Source organism: Anoplophora glabripennis, unplaced genomic scaffold (assembly GCF_000390285.2).
Source record: "Anoplophora glabripennis isolate ALB-LARVAE unplaced genomic scaffold, Agla_2.0 scaffold93, whole genome shotgun sequence".
Lineage (NCBI taxonomy): Eukaryota > Metazoa > Arthropoda > Insecta > Coleoptera > Cerambycidae > Anoplophora > Anoplophora glabripennis.
This window is the reverse complement of record NW_019416235.1, coordinates 1252224-1273096: the sequence shown is the minus strand read 5'-3', so window position 1 is coordinate 1273096 and position 20873 is coordinate 1252224. Positions and strand designations below refer to the sequence as shown.

At 34.2% G+C, this 20873-nt stretch overlaps 1 protein-coding gene across 1 annotated transcript in view; it reads right to left on the bottom strand.

The window, feature by feature from the left end:
- Positions 1 to 370: 370 nt before the first annotated feature.
- LOC108903629 (dorsal-ventral patterning tolloid-like protein 1) overlaps positions 371 to 20873 on the bottom strand; it is a 61487-nt gene continuing 40984 nt past the window's right edge. Inside the window, exons 4-6 of the mRNA XM_018705863.1 lie at positions 13740 to 14669; positions 10131 to 10469; positions 371 to 618 (exon numbers count right to left, since the gene is read on the bottom strand). Of these exons, the coding sequence (XP_018561379.1) occupies positions 371 to 618; positions 10131 to 10469; positions 13740 to 14669 (1517 nt within the window). The remainder of the gene's footprint in view (positions 619 to 10130; positions 10470 to 13739; positions 14670 to 20873) is intronic.

Sequence of the window (20873 nt, the reverse complement as noted above, 5' to 3'; positions counted from 1 at the left end):
CAGGAGAGCTTTGACTATTGGTTTATCTTATTCCTTCTATTCTTTGTTTCGTCTAGGTCTTAAAGCCCTATTGATGTTGTTACCAGAGAAATCATTTTGCTGTAAGGCTAATTTAACATTTTTAATATCCTCTTCTTTGTGGTCGTCGTCAGAGAGTCGTTCTGACCTTGTCATTAGTGTTTTGATCACTGATTGTAGCTGCGATGGGTGGTGGTGAGATTCTGCGTGTAGGTACCTGTTTGTGTGTGTTGGTTTTCCTATATAATGTATAGCCTAGACCTCCATCTTCTTTTTTCTTTATACATACATCGAGGAACGGTAGCTGTTGGTCTTTTTCCAGTCCCATGGTGTCCATATGACAAAGGTGCCATCAACATATCTTAGCCACCCACATAGATGGTTTATATTCTGCTGTTTCTATTGCCTGTTCTTCTAATTCCTTAATGAATAGGTTGGCTATGATTGGTGACAAAGGCGATCCTATGTGTGCTCCTTCTGTTTGCCTATACTTTTGGTTATTGTAGACAAAATAAGTGTTCTGTAGGCAGTGTTTCGGCAATTCCATTAGATCCTCTCTGACATGGTATTTCCTCTGGATCATGTCGAGTGCTTGTTCCACTGGAATATTTGTAAATAGAGACGCTACATCAAAGCTTACTAGCAGATGTCCTGGATCCACTCTTACGTTTCTAATACGCTCGATGAAGTGGCTCGCATTCTTGACGTAAGATTTCGCTTCTTCAGCGTATGGTTGTAATTGTTTAGCCAGGAGTTTTGCCAGATGTTGTAATGGTGGTCAAGGGAACTACCGACAAAATAAGCAGGGTTTTAAAGGAACATAAAATAGAAACCATCTTCAACACGGACAGGAAGCCAAAACAAACATTTCTCTAGAAGACCACGGAGTATATGAAGTTCCCTGCGGAGACTGAAAATACGTACATTGGACAAACTAACAGACGAATTCAAACCCGGAAAGAAGAACATAGGAATCCTGTCCAGAAAAATTTAAAAACTTCATCATTCGCTCAACATGCAGAAAACACTGGCCACACGTAACTAAACCCAAAGATTACTAATAGCTTGGAAGCAGATCAATAAACCAGTGATACGTAACGCTGAGAATATGTCAAGCAGAAACACAAGAACCCACAGCACCGTTAAACGTAAGACCCGTGATGCGCAGCCACGCGCGCGAAGAAAACCACACACCGGAACGAAAGCACAGTAGGTATATAACTCACCAAGTGGACAAACACCTTCCAGTAAGCCGAAATAAGCGAACGTAGTAACGCGAAGCAGAAGTAAGAAGACCTGAAGATGGTAAATGAAATTTTACCCAAACGTCGTCAAACAAATGGTTCTTTTTAGGACCATGCAGATTCATCGTGAAAAGAAACCCAGAGAAATTCTCCAACCATATATACATATATACAGGCTGTTACAAATTCGCTTCTCACCACAGGGATCTCGGAAACGGTAAGAGATACGAAGTAGCTTACATGGGGGCAAAGTTGCGTAATCAGGGGACTAATATTATGCCTCTAAAAATCAAGGCTAACAGGATTAGTTTTCGAAATATTTGAAAAAAAAAAAGAAATTTTGGAAATCCGATTTTATTTCATTTCAGCCTTGTTTGAGGTGGTATTGAAAAAAGAAGAACACTTTCTCATGGAAACTTTTTGCCCTCTATTGAATAGCATAATCAATTTTTATATGTAACGTTTCGTCTCTCCAGGACCATCATCAACTTCATTTTTTTAAGTTCAACCCTGGAAATTTTATTACAGTTTTTGCAAGCCTTCATGACCCCCAATACTGTACCGCCTCAGCTCAAATCAAATTCAGACGTTTTGTCTCGAAAAATTCATCTTCGATGTATTCGTTCCAAATTTATCTATTTTTTTTTTTAGATATCTATGTTTCTTGAATTATTGTACATTCTAAGTGTCGTTAGACCTTGTGAAATCCACATAGTTATTTAAAATATTACCATCACACGTTACAATAAAACATTATTATAGTTTTAATCCCGTGCTCATAGTTATTTCTAGGTTTCTCGAGTGCTCAAAATTCGAAGGATCTAATTTTTTTCAGGATATTCATATAAATATATCTGACATGCTCTTTCACAGTTGGGGTTACAGGTATAATAAATTCCGATCATATTATACTTATCTTCATTTTCAACATTTGCCAAAACAGAAACGTTTCTGAACATTTAGATACTGTAATTTTTTAAAGTATAATATTCACTTGGAGTTTTGGTTGTTCATATGCAGAATTAGTTTGTCATAATGAAATAAAAATTGTAATAATGTTTTAATTTTGAAGCAACAACTTATCGAATTATGTATGACCAGGTGATTAAAACTCTAATAATGCTTTAGTGTAACGTGTGATGGTAATAGTTTAAATAACTGGGTGGATTTAATAGGGTCTAATGACACCTTAGAGTGTACGATAATTCAATAAACATAGAAATCTAAATAAAAAATATAGATAAACTTGGAACGAATACATTAAAGATGATTTTTTAGAGACCAAACGTCTGAATGTTTTAAATAAACATTACAAACTTGGCGGCACGAGAAAAATGTCAACAAACATTCATTTTGTTAGTGGAGTAAAAAATAAATATTTATAAAATATAGGGGAGAGTTAGCCAAAACGAGATAGTCTGTTAAAACGAGACACTCATCTTTATTCAGCAAGTGATCTATCGAGCGATAGCAAAACTAACATCACCTGTCAGTTCTCCTGACGGGGCATATATTTCGTTCCCTGTATTTCAATCCTGGGTGACGTAAACGTCAAGTTTTTTAAATAATAGCGTAATGTTATATTGTTTCGTTCTCGATTATTGCGTTGTTGTTTATTCCTCACTCCAAAATAAAATAAGGTGAGTACACTCAGCGGATTCTACAACAAATTTATCTATTTATTTGATGTTATCATTAGTAGTTTACAGTTTTTTATTATAAAAATATAATTTTTTGTCTCATAATACACAGTCGGGTAAAAAAGGATAGTAAACGGTTGGTTAAAATGGGATACTATCCCATATTGCCCTGCCATAATGTAAGGTTTTTATAGAGTAGGTTTTTTTTAGTTTCTAAACTAAATGGGGAAGTACAGTGTAGGAAAGTACCGATGGTCTATCAGAAGTTACGTGAGAGCGATAAAGTAAGCCATAGAAGTCCATGTGAAAGACAAGGATGGCTATAAGAAGGCGTCTAATAGTCAACGCCCATTTCGCCCTTCCACAAATAAGATCCACTTCTTATTTGTGGAAGGGCGAAATGGGCGTTGACTATTAGACGTCTTCATTATAGCCATCCTTGTCTATCACATGGATTTCTATGGCTTACTTTATCGCTCTCACGTAACTTCTGATAGACTATCGGTACTTTCCTACACTGTATAAAAGAAAAACGAATAGGCAATCTTGGAATGCCGACTGTATGCGTTGCACACTTGCCGAACTGGCTAGCCGGGATCCGGCTATCCGGATCCAGTTGGCTCTTTCACACGCAATTTAATTTTCAAACCGGTTTGACCGATATTAGTCTCAGTTGCATTTTTATCACGACAAGAGATGGATCGTAGACGAATTGCAATTATGCTTGGCTATTGCCGATGTCGTCGCAATAAAAAAAAACAAAGAATATGAAAAATATCCAAATTTTATGAAGAGGCTAAAGTTTTGTCCCACTGGACAGGTCTGTATTCAAGGAGTGATATGAAGAATGCTATATCTACTTCTAGCGAACAAACATTCGACATAGTTGCGTACAAATATTTAAAAAAATAATTGACACGTCCTGTTCTTTTCAATGAAACCGGACGACTGACCCCGGCAAGCACCCGGCAAATGTGAAAGCGTCAATACAAAACTATGCACTACTACCACTTCGGTCGCCGGATAGCCGGTACACGACAGCCGGGCTAGCAGTGGTGGCGACCGGCTACAACCCGGCGGCCGTTCGCCGGATAGTTCCTTCCGTCACACGTGTGAAAGCTGCCATAAGACTCTGTACCCCTTGCTGCCGGGTAACCGGATCAGGTTAGCCGGTTCCGGCATGTGTTCAAAGGGTGTCAGGGTGTGGAAGAAGTACTGGAAGGAAAAATAGGGTACCTTAAAGCTTCAAAAGTGTTTGGAGTTCCTCGCACCACACTAGAAGCAAGAGTAAAAAAAGTTAAGAAATGTGTTGTCAGGAGAGAAAATTCAGCAAAAAAAGGGCTAGAACGCCATAAGCCAGTTTTTTCGCCTGTGCAGGAAGAGCAATTAGTGCAGCATACTTTGTCTATGGAGGCCCGTCTCCTTGGCTTCACACTAAATGATCTGCGAGTTTAGCTTTTCAATTGGCGATTCGCAATAACTTAACTCATCAATTCAACATAGGTAAGAAAAAAGCGGGTAAGGCTTGGTTGTTTGCATTTTTAAGTAGGCATCCCAATGTAAAGCTTCGAATTCCTGAGCCAACTTCATTAGCTAGGGCGATAAGTTTTAATAAGCCTGCCGTAAAAAATATTTTTTTGCTGCTAAGAGAAGTATTAAATAAACATAAAATACCTCCAGATCGTATTTACAACGTCGACGAGACGGGAATTATGACAGTACCAAAAAAACAATCCAAATGTTTATCATTGAGGAGAAAGAGACAGGTTGGCTGCTTGACTTCAGGAGAACGAGGGGTGCTTGTTACGGTAGAAATTTACATGAGCGCTAGTGGTGCTTTTATGCCGCCTATGTTCATCTTTTCTAGGTCTAGGACAAAACCAGAACTTCAAGATGATGCTCCCCCTGGCAGTACAGCACACTATCATCCATCAGGTTGGATGCAAAAAGAAATATTTTTAAGTTGGTTCGATCAATTTATTTCATTTTGGAAGCCTTCCAAGGAACATCCCGTTCTTTTGCTGTTAGACGGACATACCACCCACACCAAAAACCTTGATGTAATAGACAAAGCTAGAGAGAAAGGTGTTGTATTGCTTTGTTTTCCTCCACATACAACCCACTGGTTACAGCCGCTGGATGTTAGTTTCATGCCATCGCTGAGCACATATTACAGTTTAGAGGTCTAGAGATGGATGCAACAATATCCAGGTAGACCTGTTACTATAGCTCAAATAGGCAAACTGTTTGGAACTGCATATATGAAGGCTACAAGTGTTCAAACTGCTGTTAATGAATTTCGGAAAACAGGCATTTATCCGCTCAATCCAGAGATCTTTCCTGACTGGATGTATGAACCAGTTATATGCAACAATTGAGTCCCAAAAATCCGTTTCAACAAATTCAACTTTCTCCAACGAAAACCCCACCAAGATATACAATTCCTCTTCCACAAGGCCATGTTAGAAATATGCAACAATAGGGTGTTTTCTATATACAAAACTTTGCCTAGAACTGTATTTTAATACATAGTATAACATGTACATAAACACCTAAAATGGTTTACGTTACCTATTTCATGAGAATTTACTAAATATTTAATAATAAAAACCTATATAAAATTCAAATTTCAAAACGATTTGTAAAACATCATCTCATTGGTTGTGACATTGATGACATCACTACTCATATAAATGGCGAATGGTCTATGTCAAGTCATATGACAGGTAAGTATATACTTGCCTTGTATTAAGTTTTGATTTGAGAATCATTATTATTACAATTATTCTTAAAAGCTTATCAGGTGTTTTGTGATTAACAGTGATTGTGTTGTACATTCGCAAAACGAGAAATGGCTTCTCAGAGTTTTGTTAAAGCGTCGACGAACAATTTGCCATGTGTTCATATTTTTATGGTTACCGAATGACAGAACATGTGGTTTCGCCTGTATACCCACACTTTTAGCCTTCGCATTCATCCCTTTCTAAACTGGCTTGACCTGAGCTTGTACTGGGCCCATCAAAATCTATTACTGTTGGTAAAAATTCTTGTTCGACATTTGTTTCTCTTATTCTCTAGGTTATAGCTTCTTCTACTAACTGTTTTCTTTGTCATTTTAAAACAACAGTTCGCTGTGGTGCAGATGCAGCTCTTTTTCTGTCTTGTTGGCAATCAAATATATGTGGAACCACGTCCTGTTTTAATAAAACTTTTCCTCCGATAAGTTTATAGCGAACAAAATTTTCCATATCTTCTTGAAGCTAAAAAAGAAACAATAATAAGTAAACCATGTATAAAATAATATATAAAATTATACATATTTAAATAATATATCATTAAAATATTTACTTTTAAATTTTAAAGCAATAAAATAGTTTGTTAATACAAATTAACCTCAAAATTTAGAGCATTGTCCTTAAGGTACATAATTGATATTTACTTACGTTAAAATGATCCTCGCAAAAAAAATGTTGATTTTGATTTAGGAACATCTCGCTTGTCTGCTTTAAACCATTTAACTTTGCGTGAAGAATTCCGCGGTACACTTATAAATGTTTTATTAGGGGCACTTATTGAAGTATTTTTACATCCGGGCACAAAACACCACTTATTTTGTGATTCGTACATGTCTTACTTTTTGTATTATATAATTATTATTTAAAAAAAAGTAAATAAACTTGGCAAAATCTCAATAAAAAACCGGAGTAAATAAAATAACCTCAACACTCAACAGGTACTTGTACTTTGCTTTGTTGATATGAGTTCTACGTCACAATAGTCTAGGCAACCAGTCGTACTCGATTAGGCATTTTTCGCGCCAAATATTTTACTTAAATTTATATTTGTCTTAAAACTATTATAGCGATTTTTTTTAAACAAAAAAAGTTTTCATTAGTTATATATGGCTTAAGTACTTTCTATTTTTCAAGTAAAAAAAAATGTGAAAATACCCTATTAAGTCCTGAGAATGAAGGGCATAGTTTAGAAACAACTGCGACTATTTCAACTCAAAAATTTTACGCAAATGCAACTCCTTCATGTTCCTATAGCACCAAAACATTTTTGGTAACACCAGAACACATAGTAAACCAGGCAAGTTAGACAATAAATCAGAAATTTTTTTCTGATGAACCGATCGAGATGCGGTTTTCGGCATTGTCTTCGGAAAAATATCAGGAAAAAAGTCTATGTATTACACTTTGGGGCTGGATCGAAACTGCATTGCGGGTGCATAAAGTGCATCTTGGAGTGTATCAATTTTTTTCGAATTTTCTAAAAATGGTAAAAATTGACTAATGTTGTAGAAATTTAGTTTTCGGGGTCGGAGATTCCGAATCTGACCCTGAAAAATATGCCCGACGGCCCTGGGGACCCCAGGGGGGCAAGGGGGGAGCCTTCTGTAAAACATCGAATAGCTGAGTTATTGCCTTCTAAATTTCCACTCGGGGTTTTTTGGGGTCGGAGATTTCGATTCTGACACTGAAAAGTATGCCCGACGCCCCCGGGGTTCCCAAGGGGCAAGGGGGGCTTGTTTAAAACATCGAATAGCTGAGTAATTACCTTCTACTCGGGGTTTTTGGGGTCGGGGATTCCGATTTTGACACTGAAAACTGCTTTCTGGAAAACATCGAAAGGCACATCAGATTTTTGCAATAAAACTGCTGCACCCGGTTACCAACCATCATCTTGAAGGCTTATCTTTACATTGTAACCCACGACAAGAAGGGTAAGAAAAACTATCAGGAAATTAATGAGTCGAAAAGAACCCCCTTTATTCTAAGAACCAATTTTCTTTTTATTTGCAAGGCAATTAGTGAGACAACTACTATCATATGTTTATCTAACACTTTCACTATCAATCACAATTTTCATCATCAGTACTGCCATCATTGTCTCCATCACTATCATCTATTACATTTTCGACTATTTCAGGATTGGAACAGTTGGTTCCAAAACAATTTGTACATGCAATTGGGCATATTTTTCAGGGTCAGATTCGGAATCTCCGACCCCGAAAACCTGTGCACACAAATTTCTACAAGTTTTAGTCAATTTTTACTATTTTTAGAAAATTCGCAAAAATTGATGCACTCCAAGATGCACTTTATGCACTCGCAATGCAGTTTCGATCCAGCCCCAAAGTGTAATATATAGACTATTTTCCTGATATTCTTCCGAAGACAATGCCGAAAACCGGAACTCGATCGGTTCATCAGAAAAAAATTTCCGTATTCTGGGTGATTTTGGTCTAACTTGCCTGGATTATAATTCCACTTCTCCATGCGGAACGAAACAATCATAATAACAACAGAAGAAAAGGCAAAACTGTGATTCTAACATCAACATCATATAGAAAGGAACTTGTAGATGTTATTAATAATTCCAGACCCACAAATAAAGTAAAACTCAATATTGAAAGAAATGGAACAATTTTTACTTCGGATAAGAATAAGAAAAAAAAATAATAACATTGAAAACGAACAGAAAAGTAACAAAACCTCAAAGAAAAACAAAACAGAGAACGAAAACAGGGCCTCTAAAAAAAACAGTGGAAAATGAGAGTTCCAGTTCAGATGATGACATTCCGGACACAACTTGCATATTCTGCACAGAATTTTACTCAGATTCGAAGTCTGACGATGGGTGGATAAAATGTCAGCACTGCCAGGGTTGGGCCCACGAGGCTTGCGCTGGAATTGAAGACAATGATGATGACGTCTTTGTTCGAGACTTTTGTCGCAATAAATTGATTTGCATTATTCTGTTTTTGTTTAACTTTAAATAAATTTCAGCTTTTTCATATTTAGTGTCACTTATTTTTTGCATAATCCATAGTGCATCCCGTTTTATCCAACCGGTTGGACAAAACGGGATATTTTACATATTTAAAAAAAAACTTTTTTCTAAACGTATTTATTTTTTTTTAGAAACAAAACTTATGTATTTCAAACTTCATTTATCCGTGAATAGATACTCAAAGGAATTTTATTCTATTACTTCATTTCATTGATTAAATCAAGCGATAAATACTAGCTATCCCGTTTTACCCAGCTCTCCCCTACTAAATCTCGGGATTACGCTTTATGCTTTTCATTTTACTCTGATTTTTAAAATATATTTGTATATAATACCATGGTAGGATAACGTTATGACTATAACATTTAGAAATTTATAATTTATACAATTATAGCTTGCAGACTTGAACATATCGGCATTTTAAACATTATCAACTTTATTTTCTACTAATTATTCTTTCCTGTTTTTAGGGGCGGTAAGGTGAACTGGAAATCCTTAAACGATGAGGACCATGAAAAAAAATGTGATACAATGTTTCCACCATGGCAAGTGGAGGCTTCCTCATGAAAAATATTTGAAAATTTATTTTTTTTAACAATAAGTTGTCAAAGAGGACTTACTTCGAAGTTTGTTTATTCATTTTTTAATGTTTACCCTGCTATGCATCATTTTCACATTAAAGAAAACTGGACTACTACAGAACCAAAAAGGTAGAGTCTGACTGAAATATGACCGTTTGCCAGTTTAATGTTTTTAAAATTATGATTTGGTCAAATCATTGTAAAAATTATGACAGAACGCTATGAAACTAAAAAAAGGAAAGACAAGACTGCAGTTCAATTTGCTTTGCTAATTTGTTATTGCTAAAATGATTTTCAACATTGCGATTATAACATTACCAAACAAGCAAATAGCAATATTTAAAAAGAAAGTTCCTAGTTCCTTAAAATGAATTAATATTGTAGCAAAATGTACGAGGCAAGCATATTTGAACATTACTAATTGTAAGAAAAGTTGTAACAAGATTATCAACAACTTTACAACAAACTTGCCAAATTAACGTTTCCTCGCAAAGTTAGGGTGGCCTTTATAATTTTGTAACAAATTTTTTGCAAAATCATCGTAAAAATTTCTACTTTTATTTTATTTATAAATTTTTGACAATGTTGCAGCAATTATATTTTGCTTAGTGGGGTTTTCCTATAATTCAACTAGTATAATTAATAAGTGTTGATGAATAAAATATCGAATGGGAAAGGGAAAAGTGTCCCTCTCTCTTGAAGTACAAAATTGATTTGGCCTAGTAAGTTATTATATTTCTTTTTAGATGTTAAAGGTGAGAAATTACTACTAATTTTCTTTAGGCACTCTAATAAAATCGTAATCTTTAATTAGAAATATGAAAAGTATGTATTTTCATTCAACTACTTACCGGCAGAAAATATTGCCTCCCAACCTTTATTGTTATGGAGTGCATCGGTAATAAATCTGACCAACATTTCACCACTAGAAGCTGTTAGAGTAATTTTAGGTTTAGACTCTGCTGTAAATCCGTTTCCAGAATGAAGTCTTAATCCACGTGTAGTGGAACCATCGTATACTTGTAATATATCTGATTTATGTACTTCAAAAATATTGAAATTCAGAGACAACGGTCCACCTCCAGGATTCTTCAGTTTAAATAGACATTCTTGATTATTTGGATAATTACTTAATCCAAACGCAGGTGATACTAAAGTTCCATTGCGGGCTATAATAGTTGCTTTACAACCTAAAAATGTATCAAATATATAGTTTAAGTAACCTTAGTCCAAAATTTGATAGCTTCCGAGATACAGGGTGTTGAAGTTATAATTTTATTTTCTTCAATAACTTCATTATTAATTGTAGCAAATACAGAAAACTTGGTAAAGGGGAGTTTTCTGGTATGACCAATTGAAATTGGTTCTCTGTAGATTTTTAGAGAGCCACCTACCGTCTTTACACGCATTTAAATTGTCATAACTCTTTTGATTCCTGGTGTATTGAATTTTTAATAAAAAATTCTTGTTCTCTGATGTTTTTTATAAGAAAAAAGTATACTTGTTAAATGTCGTTTTGAACAATCGTTTTTTGGATTTCATTTTATAAACTTGTCATTGCCCTCCCAGTTTATCTAGATTTAGGTCCAAATTAGTTGTAATAATGTCATCAATACAAGTTGTAGGTTTTAAAAAACACTCTGTATAACACCAAAATGTGTAGATCGAAATCAAAAGTTCACACCCCAAAAATAATCAAATTCAATATTCGAGTTATTTACAAAATTCGAAAAATTTTCACCAACTTTGAGGCCATCTAGCGGTCAACCAAAGCGCTTTCGGATATAGGTGAATTAGCCAACTCTGCCTATTTTAAGTCCACGAATCTGTGGTCTTCCGTTGTACCCGTTATTCCAGGACACTCTGTATATACATGTACAGGCTGTCTACTATAAGAGGGCCACTCCTATGTATCTCGCTTAATACACGATGCACGTAAAAAATCTTTGTTGTGTGATGTTTTTTATTGCATTTTTTGAGATCCATGGCCAACTTTATGAGAAATCATAAAAAAATCGGAAAAGTACCGAAAGTTTAAGGCCGTCTAACTTTTTTATTTTAAGAGATAGGGAAAACTTATTTTAATAAAATTTCATGGCAAAATTGATATCTTTCACCTGGTGTAAACAAATTTTTGAAGTATTGTATGTAATTTGCTGCATCCTCTATTCGGTCAAAATAAAAAACTGTCATCGAAGCAGGCTGTGGATAAATTTTGATATCAAAGATGTAGATTAATGTATAGCAATTGTTTTAAAGAGGCCAACTACAAAAAAAAATGAATATAATGTATTTTTTTGCTAAGAATCTGCAATATCTGGCACCCATCAGTTTACCATCATAGAAGTAAGGTCCTATGATTTTGGTATCAAGAATTCTAACCCAAACGTTTACTGAAAATCTCTGTTGAAATGCAGTTTCTCCGTGCCAATATAAATTACCACTAGTCCATTTGAAGTAAATGTTTCTATTAAAAAATCCGTTGTGATAAAAATTAGGCACATCTGACCAGAGAATTCTAGTGCATATAAAAGGATTTTCCCTCTTTCTTTCTTGTCACCACCTACAGAACCCTAATCTCCTCGGTTTATCTTCCTCTCTCAAACTCAGGAGGTGCACTTTTTTCACCTTATAACATTTGGAACCATTTTTTCGTAATATGAGCCATCCTTCTCTAAATTGCAGTTCAATGTTTTGCTTATTTTTCGTACATAATTTAAAATTCTGTTAACATTACCTATTTTATTAGGGAAGGTTTTCTACATTCCGCAAGTGCTTGAATAGAATTGAAATTGCATTGATAGTACAATACAAACATATTAAATTCTCAATATGTGAAAATATTCATTCAAAATGGTGCAAAAATTTAACTGACATTGATATTCCTTCAGATGTCAATTTCATTTTATCGTTAGGTCCAAAATTTAGTCTATGTCCATCAACCAAGGATTTAAAAATTTCTAGACTATTGGCAGATTTTGAATATAAAATATGCGATGAAAATGAAAGTAAAAAGAATTTATTGAGGGCACAATTCACATATATACTAACAAATTTTATTTATAGCAATGTTGTTTCCGTTCCAATGCCGTTTCTTGAGAAATAAGTTTTTTATTTGTATACATTTTTTGAAAAATCATCCTGAAATTATTGTTACGAGAAGCGACAAAGGCAATGTTACAACTATTATGTATAAGAATCAAAATTTATTAAAATGTGCTCCTTACAGCAAAAAGCTAATATATTTGTATCGAAACTTAAACAAACTCGACAAATTTCCGACGTTGAATCTAAGAATCTTTTATAATTCATGTGCTCCTCTTCTATGCTTTACCTAAAATACATAAACCGGAACTTGCAATGCGTCCAATTGTGTCGTCTATAGTTGTCCAAATGGTTCATTAGCTAAATCTTATAATACCGACAATGATTTTTATGTTAAGGATTCTTTCGATTTTAGGAATTTTATTAATAAAATTATCAATTAGCAGAGGGGTTTGTAGTTGCTAGTTTTGATGTTGTTTCACTGTTTACGAATTTACCTTAACGAGAATTTGAACTAGTATAGCAGCAAATTGGAATTTAATTAATGTTAACTCAAGTTTACATTTAGATAATTTTTTAACAGTTTTAAAATTTATTTTTGATTCTAATTAAGTATTGTTTTTTTGAGAGGGTTTACTACAAACAAATTTTTGGTACCCCAATGGGGTTCACAATTCCACCTATTTTAGCTAATTATGTTTTAAATGATTTGGTTATTGATTGCCTATCAAAGTTACATAGGCTCAGAGAGGGAATTCACCCCCGGGATTCACCACATTATGAATGCAATAAATAAAACACAATGGATTATATTTAGAATTTACCAGTCGTTTCGTTGATGTAGAGACATATTATTCAATATTGTTTTGAATTCTAAGTATTAACTTGACATAACAATATTAATTTAAAATTTATTTCGTATCTTTAAGAAACTAAATTTCTTATCAGAAGAACGATCTCCCATTCAACTGAGATTTTCGTTGAAACAATACACTGTACCGATTTTCAACAAGTATACCTTTTTTTATGTAGAATTGTCGACGGAATCTAAAAATGAATCCCAAATGATTATTAGGTCGTTGGCATAGAAGTTGGGGTAGAAAAATCCCGCTTTACTACCCATTCCTACGCCACTGACCTACAAAAATTTGTAAATTTTACAGTAAATTATGTGCATGTGTAAATATTGTTACTACACCAAATTTGAATCAATTTGTTATAAGCGTACCAAAGATTTCATAAATAATATGATTTTAAAAACCGACCAATACGGCCCTGTACAGTAAAAACGGTGAGACTTAAACCCTTGCTTTATGAGGCAATTCTGAATTATTTATTGAGTTCTATTTGTGGTTAAAGATTGATTCACTTAAACTGAAACACCCTGTATAACAAAAAAAATACTGGTTCTTTACCTTGGGTATATCTAATTCGAAAACCTCTTCTTGAATCACCTAAACTGGTTTTAAAATATAAATATAATTGACTCTTCGTTGATATTATTACTTTTTGATTATTGTCTATGGTTCCAGTAAGTCTAGCTATTGGATTACTGTTAGGAGAATCCCCGTCTCTTGCGAGAATAAAATCTCGATTATTTTCAAGGTCTAAGTCATCAATATCCAAGGTTATAATTCTTCCGCTTTGTGCTTTTATAATATATAAACATTCGAGACCACCTGGATACTGTTCGGGATATCCAGAAGATACCAGTACTTGCCCTTGTGGTGTAGCTCTAAGTATACCTCCACAAGTTTGTGGTTCCGTTTTCCAAGAAGCACGAAAACCTTTCCTTTCGACAGATCCATCTGTGCTGAATTTAATTATCATAAAATTTGAGGCAGATATGAAAGATTTGTTGGTTAAATCTTGTCTACCTGAAATTGTAGCAAGGTTAACAGATGCATCCTCAGTTCTACCTCCTACTAAAATTTGCACTGTATCATAAGTTTTTTCTGTTTCAAATTCTTGAAACTGCAGTAAAATATTATGTCCTTGGGGCCCCTCGAGGGTCCATTTACAGTTTGTGAGAGGAGCATATTTATGAGGATAATAAGGACTCTCTACTACATCACCGCTACTGGCCAGGTAGAAATTACAATTTGACGGACAATCTAATTCATCTGAACCATCGCCACAGTCATCCTGTTTATCACATTTAAATTTTTCATTAATACATTTTCCATTAGAACAATGAAAAGATCCAATGGGACAAGCTTTTGAACGACACATAAATGGTAGTAAACTTTCACAAGTAGTTAATTCCCATGATTGAGTTTCTTCTGTTAAAACGACGTCAACACATTCTCCTTTCGTTGGGTTTGGGTGGTTTATAGACCAAAATCCTAAATAAAAATTATAAAATTAATTTATTAATAAAATTGTTTTAAAAGAGCATCTATTAGAAAAAGATAGGATTTTATGGTAAGTATTAGATTTATTAATTGAAATAACTTAGATATGTGTTAAGTTGGTAAATATAAGCAATTCCCTGGAATCATTAGTCGAGGAAATAAAGCACAAAAAGAGCCGAAATCTTTGAAATTTTTCGATCAAGTCGTTTTAAGATGGGGTTTTTTGCATTCGCTTTCTAAAATTATGTGAAAAAAATGTAGCAACTTTGTTATTATGTTTTTCGGCCAAACTGAATTTGTGCAGTGCAAAATGCTTCCGGAAAATGCATTTTTTAAAGTCACTTAGAAAAAATTCCTAACTCGGTTAATAATGCCTGGAATAGACTCAAATCAGGGTCCTGGGGGTTTTCGAGGTCGCTGATCCCGAATATGACCTTCAAGTTGGTCCATTGCCGACCTGGAGCTTAGGATTGATGATGAAGGTCATCTCCGAGGCTTCTCCTGAATCGCTGATTCCTAATTTAGCAAGCACCCCCCGGTCACCTGGTGCACCGGAACCTGGAGATGGACGTCATCTCCGGGAGTTTTCCTGTAAAATTCGCGTAAACCAGCCGAAAATCGCATCAGGGGGTTTTTCGGGGCGCTCTTCTCGAATATGGCGTCGGCGGCCACCCCCCGGACACCTGGTTCACCGGAACCTGGACCTTGAAATCGGTTTCATCGCCAGAAAAATCAATAAGCAGTGAATTTTCAATATATTTAAGACTGCCGTTAATACTGCAATAACTTGTTTGAAATTGTTAATCTCATTTAAAGTATGCAAGATGAAAATAGAGGGAATAAATTGAATGAATTTATTTCCAAATCAATGGCCATTGCTAACCTACTCTTAACTTCAATTTAATTTAATAATCTAACTAATAGTTGATTAGATTAGGATAAAATAGAGTTAGATTACATTTGAGTTAAATTAAATTGAAGTTAAGAGTAGGTTAGAAATGGCAATTGATTTGGAAATAAATATGTGACATTCATTCAATTTATTCCCTCTATTTTCATCTTGCATACTTTATCTTGCATACTTTAAATGAGATCAATTCCAAACAAGTTATTGCAGTATTAACGGCAGTCTCAAATATATTGAAAATTCACTGTTTATTGATTTTCCTGGCGATGACGCCGATTTCAAGGTCCAGGTTCCGGTGCGCCGATGCCAGATTCGAGAAAAGCGCCTCGAAAAACCCCCTGATGCGAATTTTACAGGAAAACTCCCGGAGATGACGTCCATGTCCAGGTTCCGGTGCACCAGGTGTCAGGGGGGTGCTCGCCGACGCCAGATTAGGAATCATCGACTCGAAAAACCCCCGGGTGTCAAGTCTCGTTGCATTTAAGAGTGAAATTCAGGAGAAGCCTTGGAGATGACGTTCAACATCGATCTTCAGGTCGGCGATGGACCAATTTGAAGGTCATATTCGAGATCAGCGACCTCGAAAACCCCCAGGACTCTGATATGAGTCCAGTCCAGGCATAGACTAACCAAGTTATGAATTTTTTTAGGTGACTTTAAAAAATTCATTTTTCCGGATGCATTTTGCATTGCACAAATGCAATTTGGCCGAAAAACATAATATAAAGTTGTTACATTTTTTTCATATAATTTTAGAAACCGAATGCAAAAAACCCCATCTTGATACGACTTGATCGAAAAATTTCGGAGGTTCAGTGCTTTATTTCCTCGACTACATGTTGATAAGGCGAAAATAAATCTAATCCATAAATCCGTATTTTTTTCATAAGGTCTGTTTCAACAAGAGTCAGGGATTGGTTCCCAACCGTTCGAAATGTTTGGCCAGCTAAATTCTAAATGTGTCTTCAGTGAATATATCGCAAGAATTAGTTGAATGCACATTTCTGACGATTTGGAACCAATCCCTGACTCTTGTTGGAACAGACCTATAATATATTATTATTCAGATATTCTTTAGGTTAAGATTTGGAATTATTTTCTATTTGTGGCATAGTTCTATATTTTTTCTGTTATTTGGGTATTTGATTACATGTGTAGTGTAAGAATAGTTTTAGTGTTTAAAACTTAAACTGTTAACTATTGAATTTGCATTATTTAATGTAGAACACGGTTCAACAGTAATATGTAGAGGAGAATAAATTATACTGTAGCACTGAAAGGATGTCTTATTAACTTTCCTCACATTCGTTCTAGTAAAACGTAAGTTAATGGAATAACTAATAACCCGAATATTACACATGTAAAAAAACAGAATTAATACTTGCGCAAAATAGGTGGAAAAATGCCTTTATAAGCAAAAAAATTGTTAAAAGATTACATGTCACCCGAATTTTCACACCATTTCTCTCACGAATCGCTAATTATGTCGAGCAGTAAGAAGTAAACATCAGTGTTAAATCCATGGTGATTAGATAGTTGTGTCAACAATATTTGTTGCTGATTTTCCTTATATCTCAATAGATAGAGTGCCCGTCGGAAAAACTTTTATTGATACATACTCTCTCCAAACTTCCTATATAGCTTCATTAGGTCTGACACATTTTTCCTCAGTGACTTTTTTCAATTTTGGGGCGTTTTTCTCCTAATTTTTCCGAAACACGCCATTTTCACGACATATGAAAAATTTATAGATACTATTTTTTTTTAAATTGATTAGCTTAAAAACTTCGAATGAAACGTGAAAATAAAATCCTCTGACAAAAGATATGAGCCGTTCAAATTGTCTGCAACCTCGAACATGTTAGAAAACCTACTATAAAATTTTTTATTAATAACCAGCTGATTTTCTCAAGATCCTATCTCTAAGAACTACAAAAACAACTTTTGTAACAACAACAAAATTATTTTCTGATTTTCCAGTCTGACGCGTCAAAGTTGTCGATTTCATGACTACAAAAAAATTTATTAATAACAATTTTTTTCAACATTTTTTGGTTTTTAAATTGAATTTGAAAAATTGTCTGATATTGAAACGGAGCCCTTTACATGAAAATACTAAATAAAAGAATTTTTAATATAGTTTTCTAGCTACGCTTGGACCATGCGTTCGCAAGTATAAATTGAGACCATATTTATTAATAACCAGCTGATTTTTCTACCAAAGCTTAATTAAAATAAATAGAATACAATTTTTTAATTGTATGATAAAATGTATTTTCCAATTTTTCAGTCTGATGCAAGAAATACAATTCTTTAATGTTTGTAATCCACCCTCATAATTTCATAATTATTTCATATTAATCTTTGATGAATAAATTTTATTACTTCAGAAATTATTGATGAATCATTTTTATTTAATATATTATCAAAGTTTACAGAATATTTATTCTGTAAACTTTGATATTATTCATTCAAATGATGAGATGTCCAACGACATTCAAACCAGAGGATTGTGGGTGGACATTAATAGATAATGAGTTTCACCATTATTGGTTTAATGGGCCTCAAAGTTCTTCTTTTGAAGATATATCTTCAAATATTACAGGTACGGTGTTAATTATGTTTACTATTTTTAATAATAAACAACAATTTCAAATTAGCCTTTTTTATTCTTTATATGTTTAATGTTCAAATTGTACGAGTATGTTTTTATATTTTATTTCTTTATCTCTTTATTCTTTGTAGAAGGATATTGCACGCACACATTTCTGCAAGCATAAAAATTGAAAAAAAAACAATGTGCTATATATGTAATGCAAATCAAAAAAGTACAAAACATTATAAATTAAAAACGATGATTTTCAAGAAATATATTTTAAAAAATTTAAAATAAATTTCAATTTTTATGAGTAGGAAGTTTTAAACAAATTTAATTTTTCATCAAACAATTACCAAGAAAAACATGTTTGGAAAATTAGGAATTTTTTCTTTAACTAAATGCTCTAACTATTTTGGTGGAACTTTTCTCAGCCAATTTTGCATAAATTGAGCTAAAAATTGTTTTAAATATACATTGCAATATTACAAAGGGCACGATATAACCATTTTATGAAAATTTTAATAAAAGCTATGGTAAAGTCTTTTCTTCATTTTAACTTAAAATTGCCGCATTTTTTACATTTTTAGGCTCTCATGAAGGAAAATATCGTTCGATACATGTTTGGGACATATTTTCTGGACGAGTCTGATTGAACTTGCACACTCATCCCCCAAAAATCTTTTGAAAAATACTATTAGAATCTTTCAAATTATGTATCAAAAATTTCAGCTCAAAATTTTCCAAAAATTTTCCCGGAATTTCCCGGAAAATCTTATTGGAAAATTTCGATAAAACGCCTAATTCATAAGGCTTTAAGTAGTACGCAAATAAGTTTTTAGCTCGATCCTAGCAAAATTGACGTAAAAAAATGATTAAACATTTTTTTATCCTAGCAGTCCTTAAGAAATAAACTAAATTTTCAGATGCTGATGATGAATATCTTGATTCTGAAACTGAGGAAGAAGACAATAATTACGACAGTGATGATACAGATGAAGAAAGTAGGGATGACGATGAAGGCGATGACGAAAATTAAGCAAAATTAAATTTTTTATAATTTTTTTATTTTGATTTTATAATTTTTTTTTATTTTCAAAATTTTCGAAATTTTTCCTATAAAATCATTTATATTATTTAATAAAATACATGATTATTTTCATTTATTAATTACCTAATTAATGTAGTTTTTATTTATAGTACCGTAAAAAAGCTGAATAACGATTATTGAAATAATAATTATTACAAACTAGAATATAGGACTATCATTGTCGAATAATGTCATTTTTTCGTCAGACTTTAGTTACGCCCCAGTATACAGGGTGATTCAGTCATAATGTCATTAATTTTAACCACGTATTCGGAAGGCTTAATAAAGACAGAAAATCGGAAAAAAATTTTTACTCGACTTTTAAAAATGAAGGAAATCAACCCATAACTCCCGCTAAGAGAGCGGCCCTGCCAGATGCCCGGATGCTCGGAAAATTTTGTAACGTAATGTCACGAACAAATCGTCAGCTGAGGCGAACAGCGTTGCCAAGTTCACATCATAATCACATTTAATTTTGCCGCTTTAGTATACGGATACATATGTACGAAACCAATAAAATGCAAGTAAATAAAGAATCATGCTGCATTTTATTATAACTAATTTTAATAATTGTATTAACTTAGTGCAAAATGTTTTAACAAGCCTTACTTCTCGAAGTCAACTTTCGTTAAAACAAAATAAATAAAGCAGAGGTTTGTAGGCACTAGTCTAGGGCATTTAGATCAAAATCGACCGGAATAGCGGAAAGGACCCCGCACTTTTTATATGGAAAAGTGGTTTCAGTCGGAAGGTCTAATTTTTGATGGAAAAAGTAGTTCTCAACATCCTGAACAAAAAAGCTAATGGGCACAAAAAATCTACCGTCAGGATTTTGCGCTACGGCGCATACAAGGTCGGCACCTGGGTTTTCAGGAGTCGGGTTATTTTTATCAAAAAAGAGCGTGTTCAGTGACCGATTATGGAGACTTTCCTGTGTTCAAATCGAGATTCAAAAATGAGGATTCCGGTCTTCCACACCACTTAATGAGGTTCCGAATGAGACGCATTAGCTTTTTTATAGTGGTTCTTCGCCAATAGCTCTATACTCCACTGATGTTCCACAAACTATTCCATCTCAACTACTTCTATTTCAATGTGATTATTGGCATTTGCTCTGGCATCGCGGACGCGATCTAATAGTACTGTAGGTGGTGTGGAAGACCGGAATCCTCATTTTTGAATCTCGATTTGAACACAGAAAAGGGATATATATAGGTATAGTACTTTTTCACTCCAACACACCTCCACGCATGCATGTCTCCATAATCGGTCAATGAACACGCTCTTTTTTGATAAAAATAACCGGACTCCTGAAAACCCAGGTGCCGACCTTGTATGCGCCGTAGCGCAAAATCCTGACGGTAGATTTTTTTGTGCCCATTAGCTTTTTTGTTCAGGATGTTGAGAACTACCTTTTCCACCAAAAATTAGACCTCCCGACTGAAACCACTTTTCCATATAAAAAGTGCGGGGTCCTTTGATACTGGTGGGGTCACATGTCGCGTAGTTTTGGCTCGTTGGCACGGGATACATCGTCGCGCCCAGTCTCGACAGTCTTTGTTAATTGACGGCCACACGTAACATTCCGTTAAAAGTCTTTGC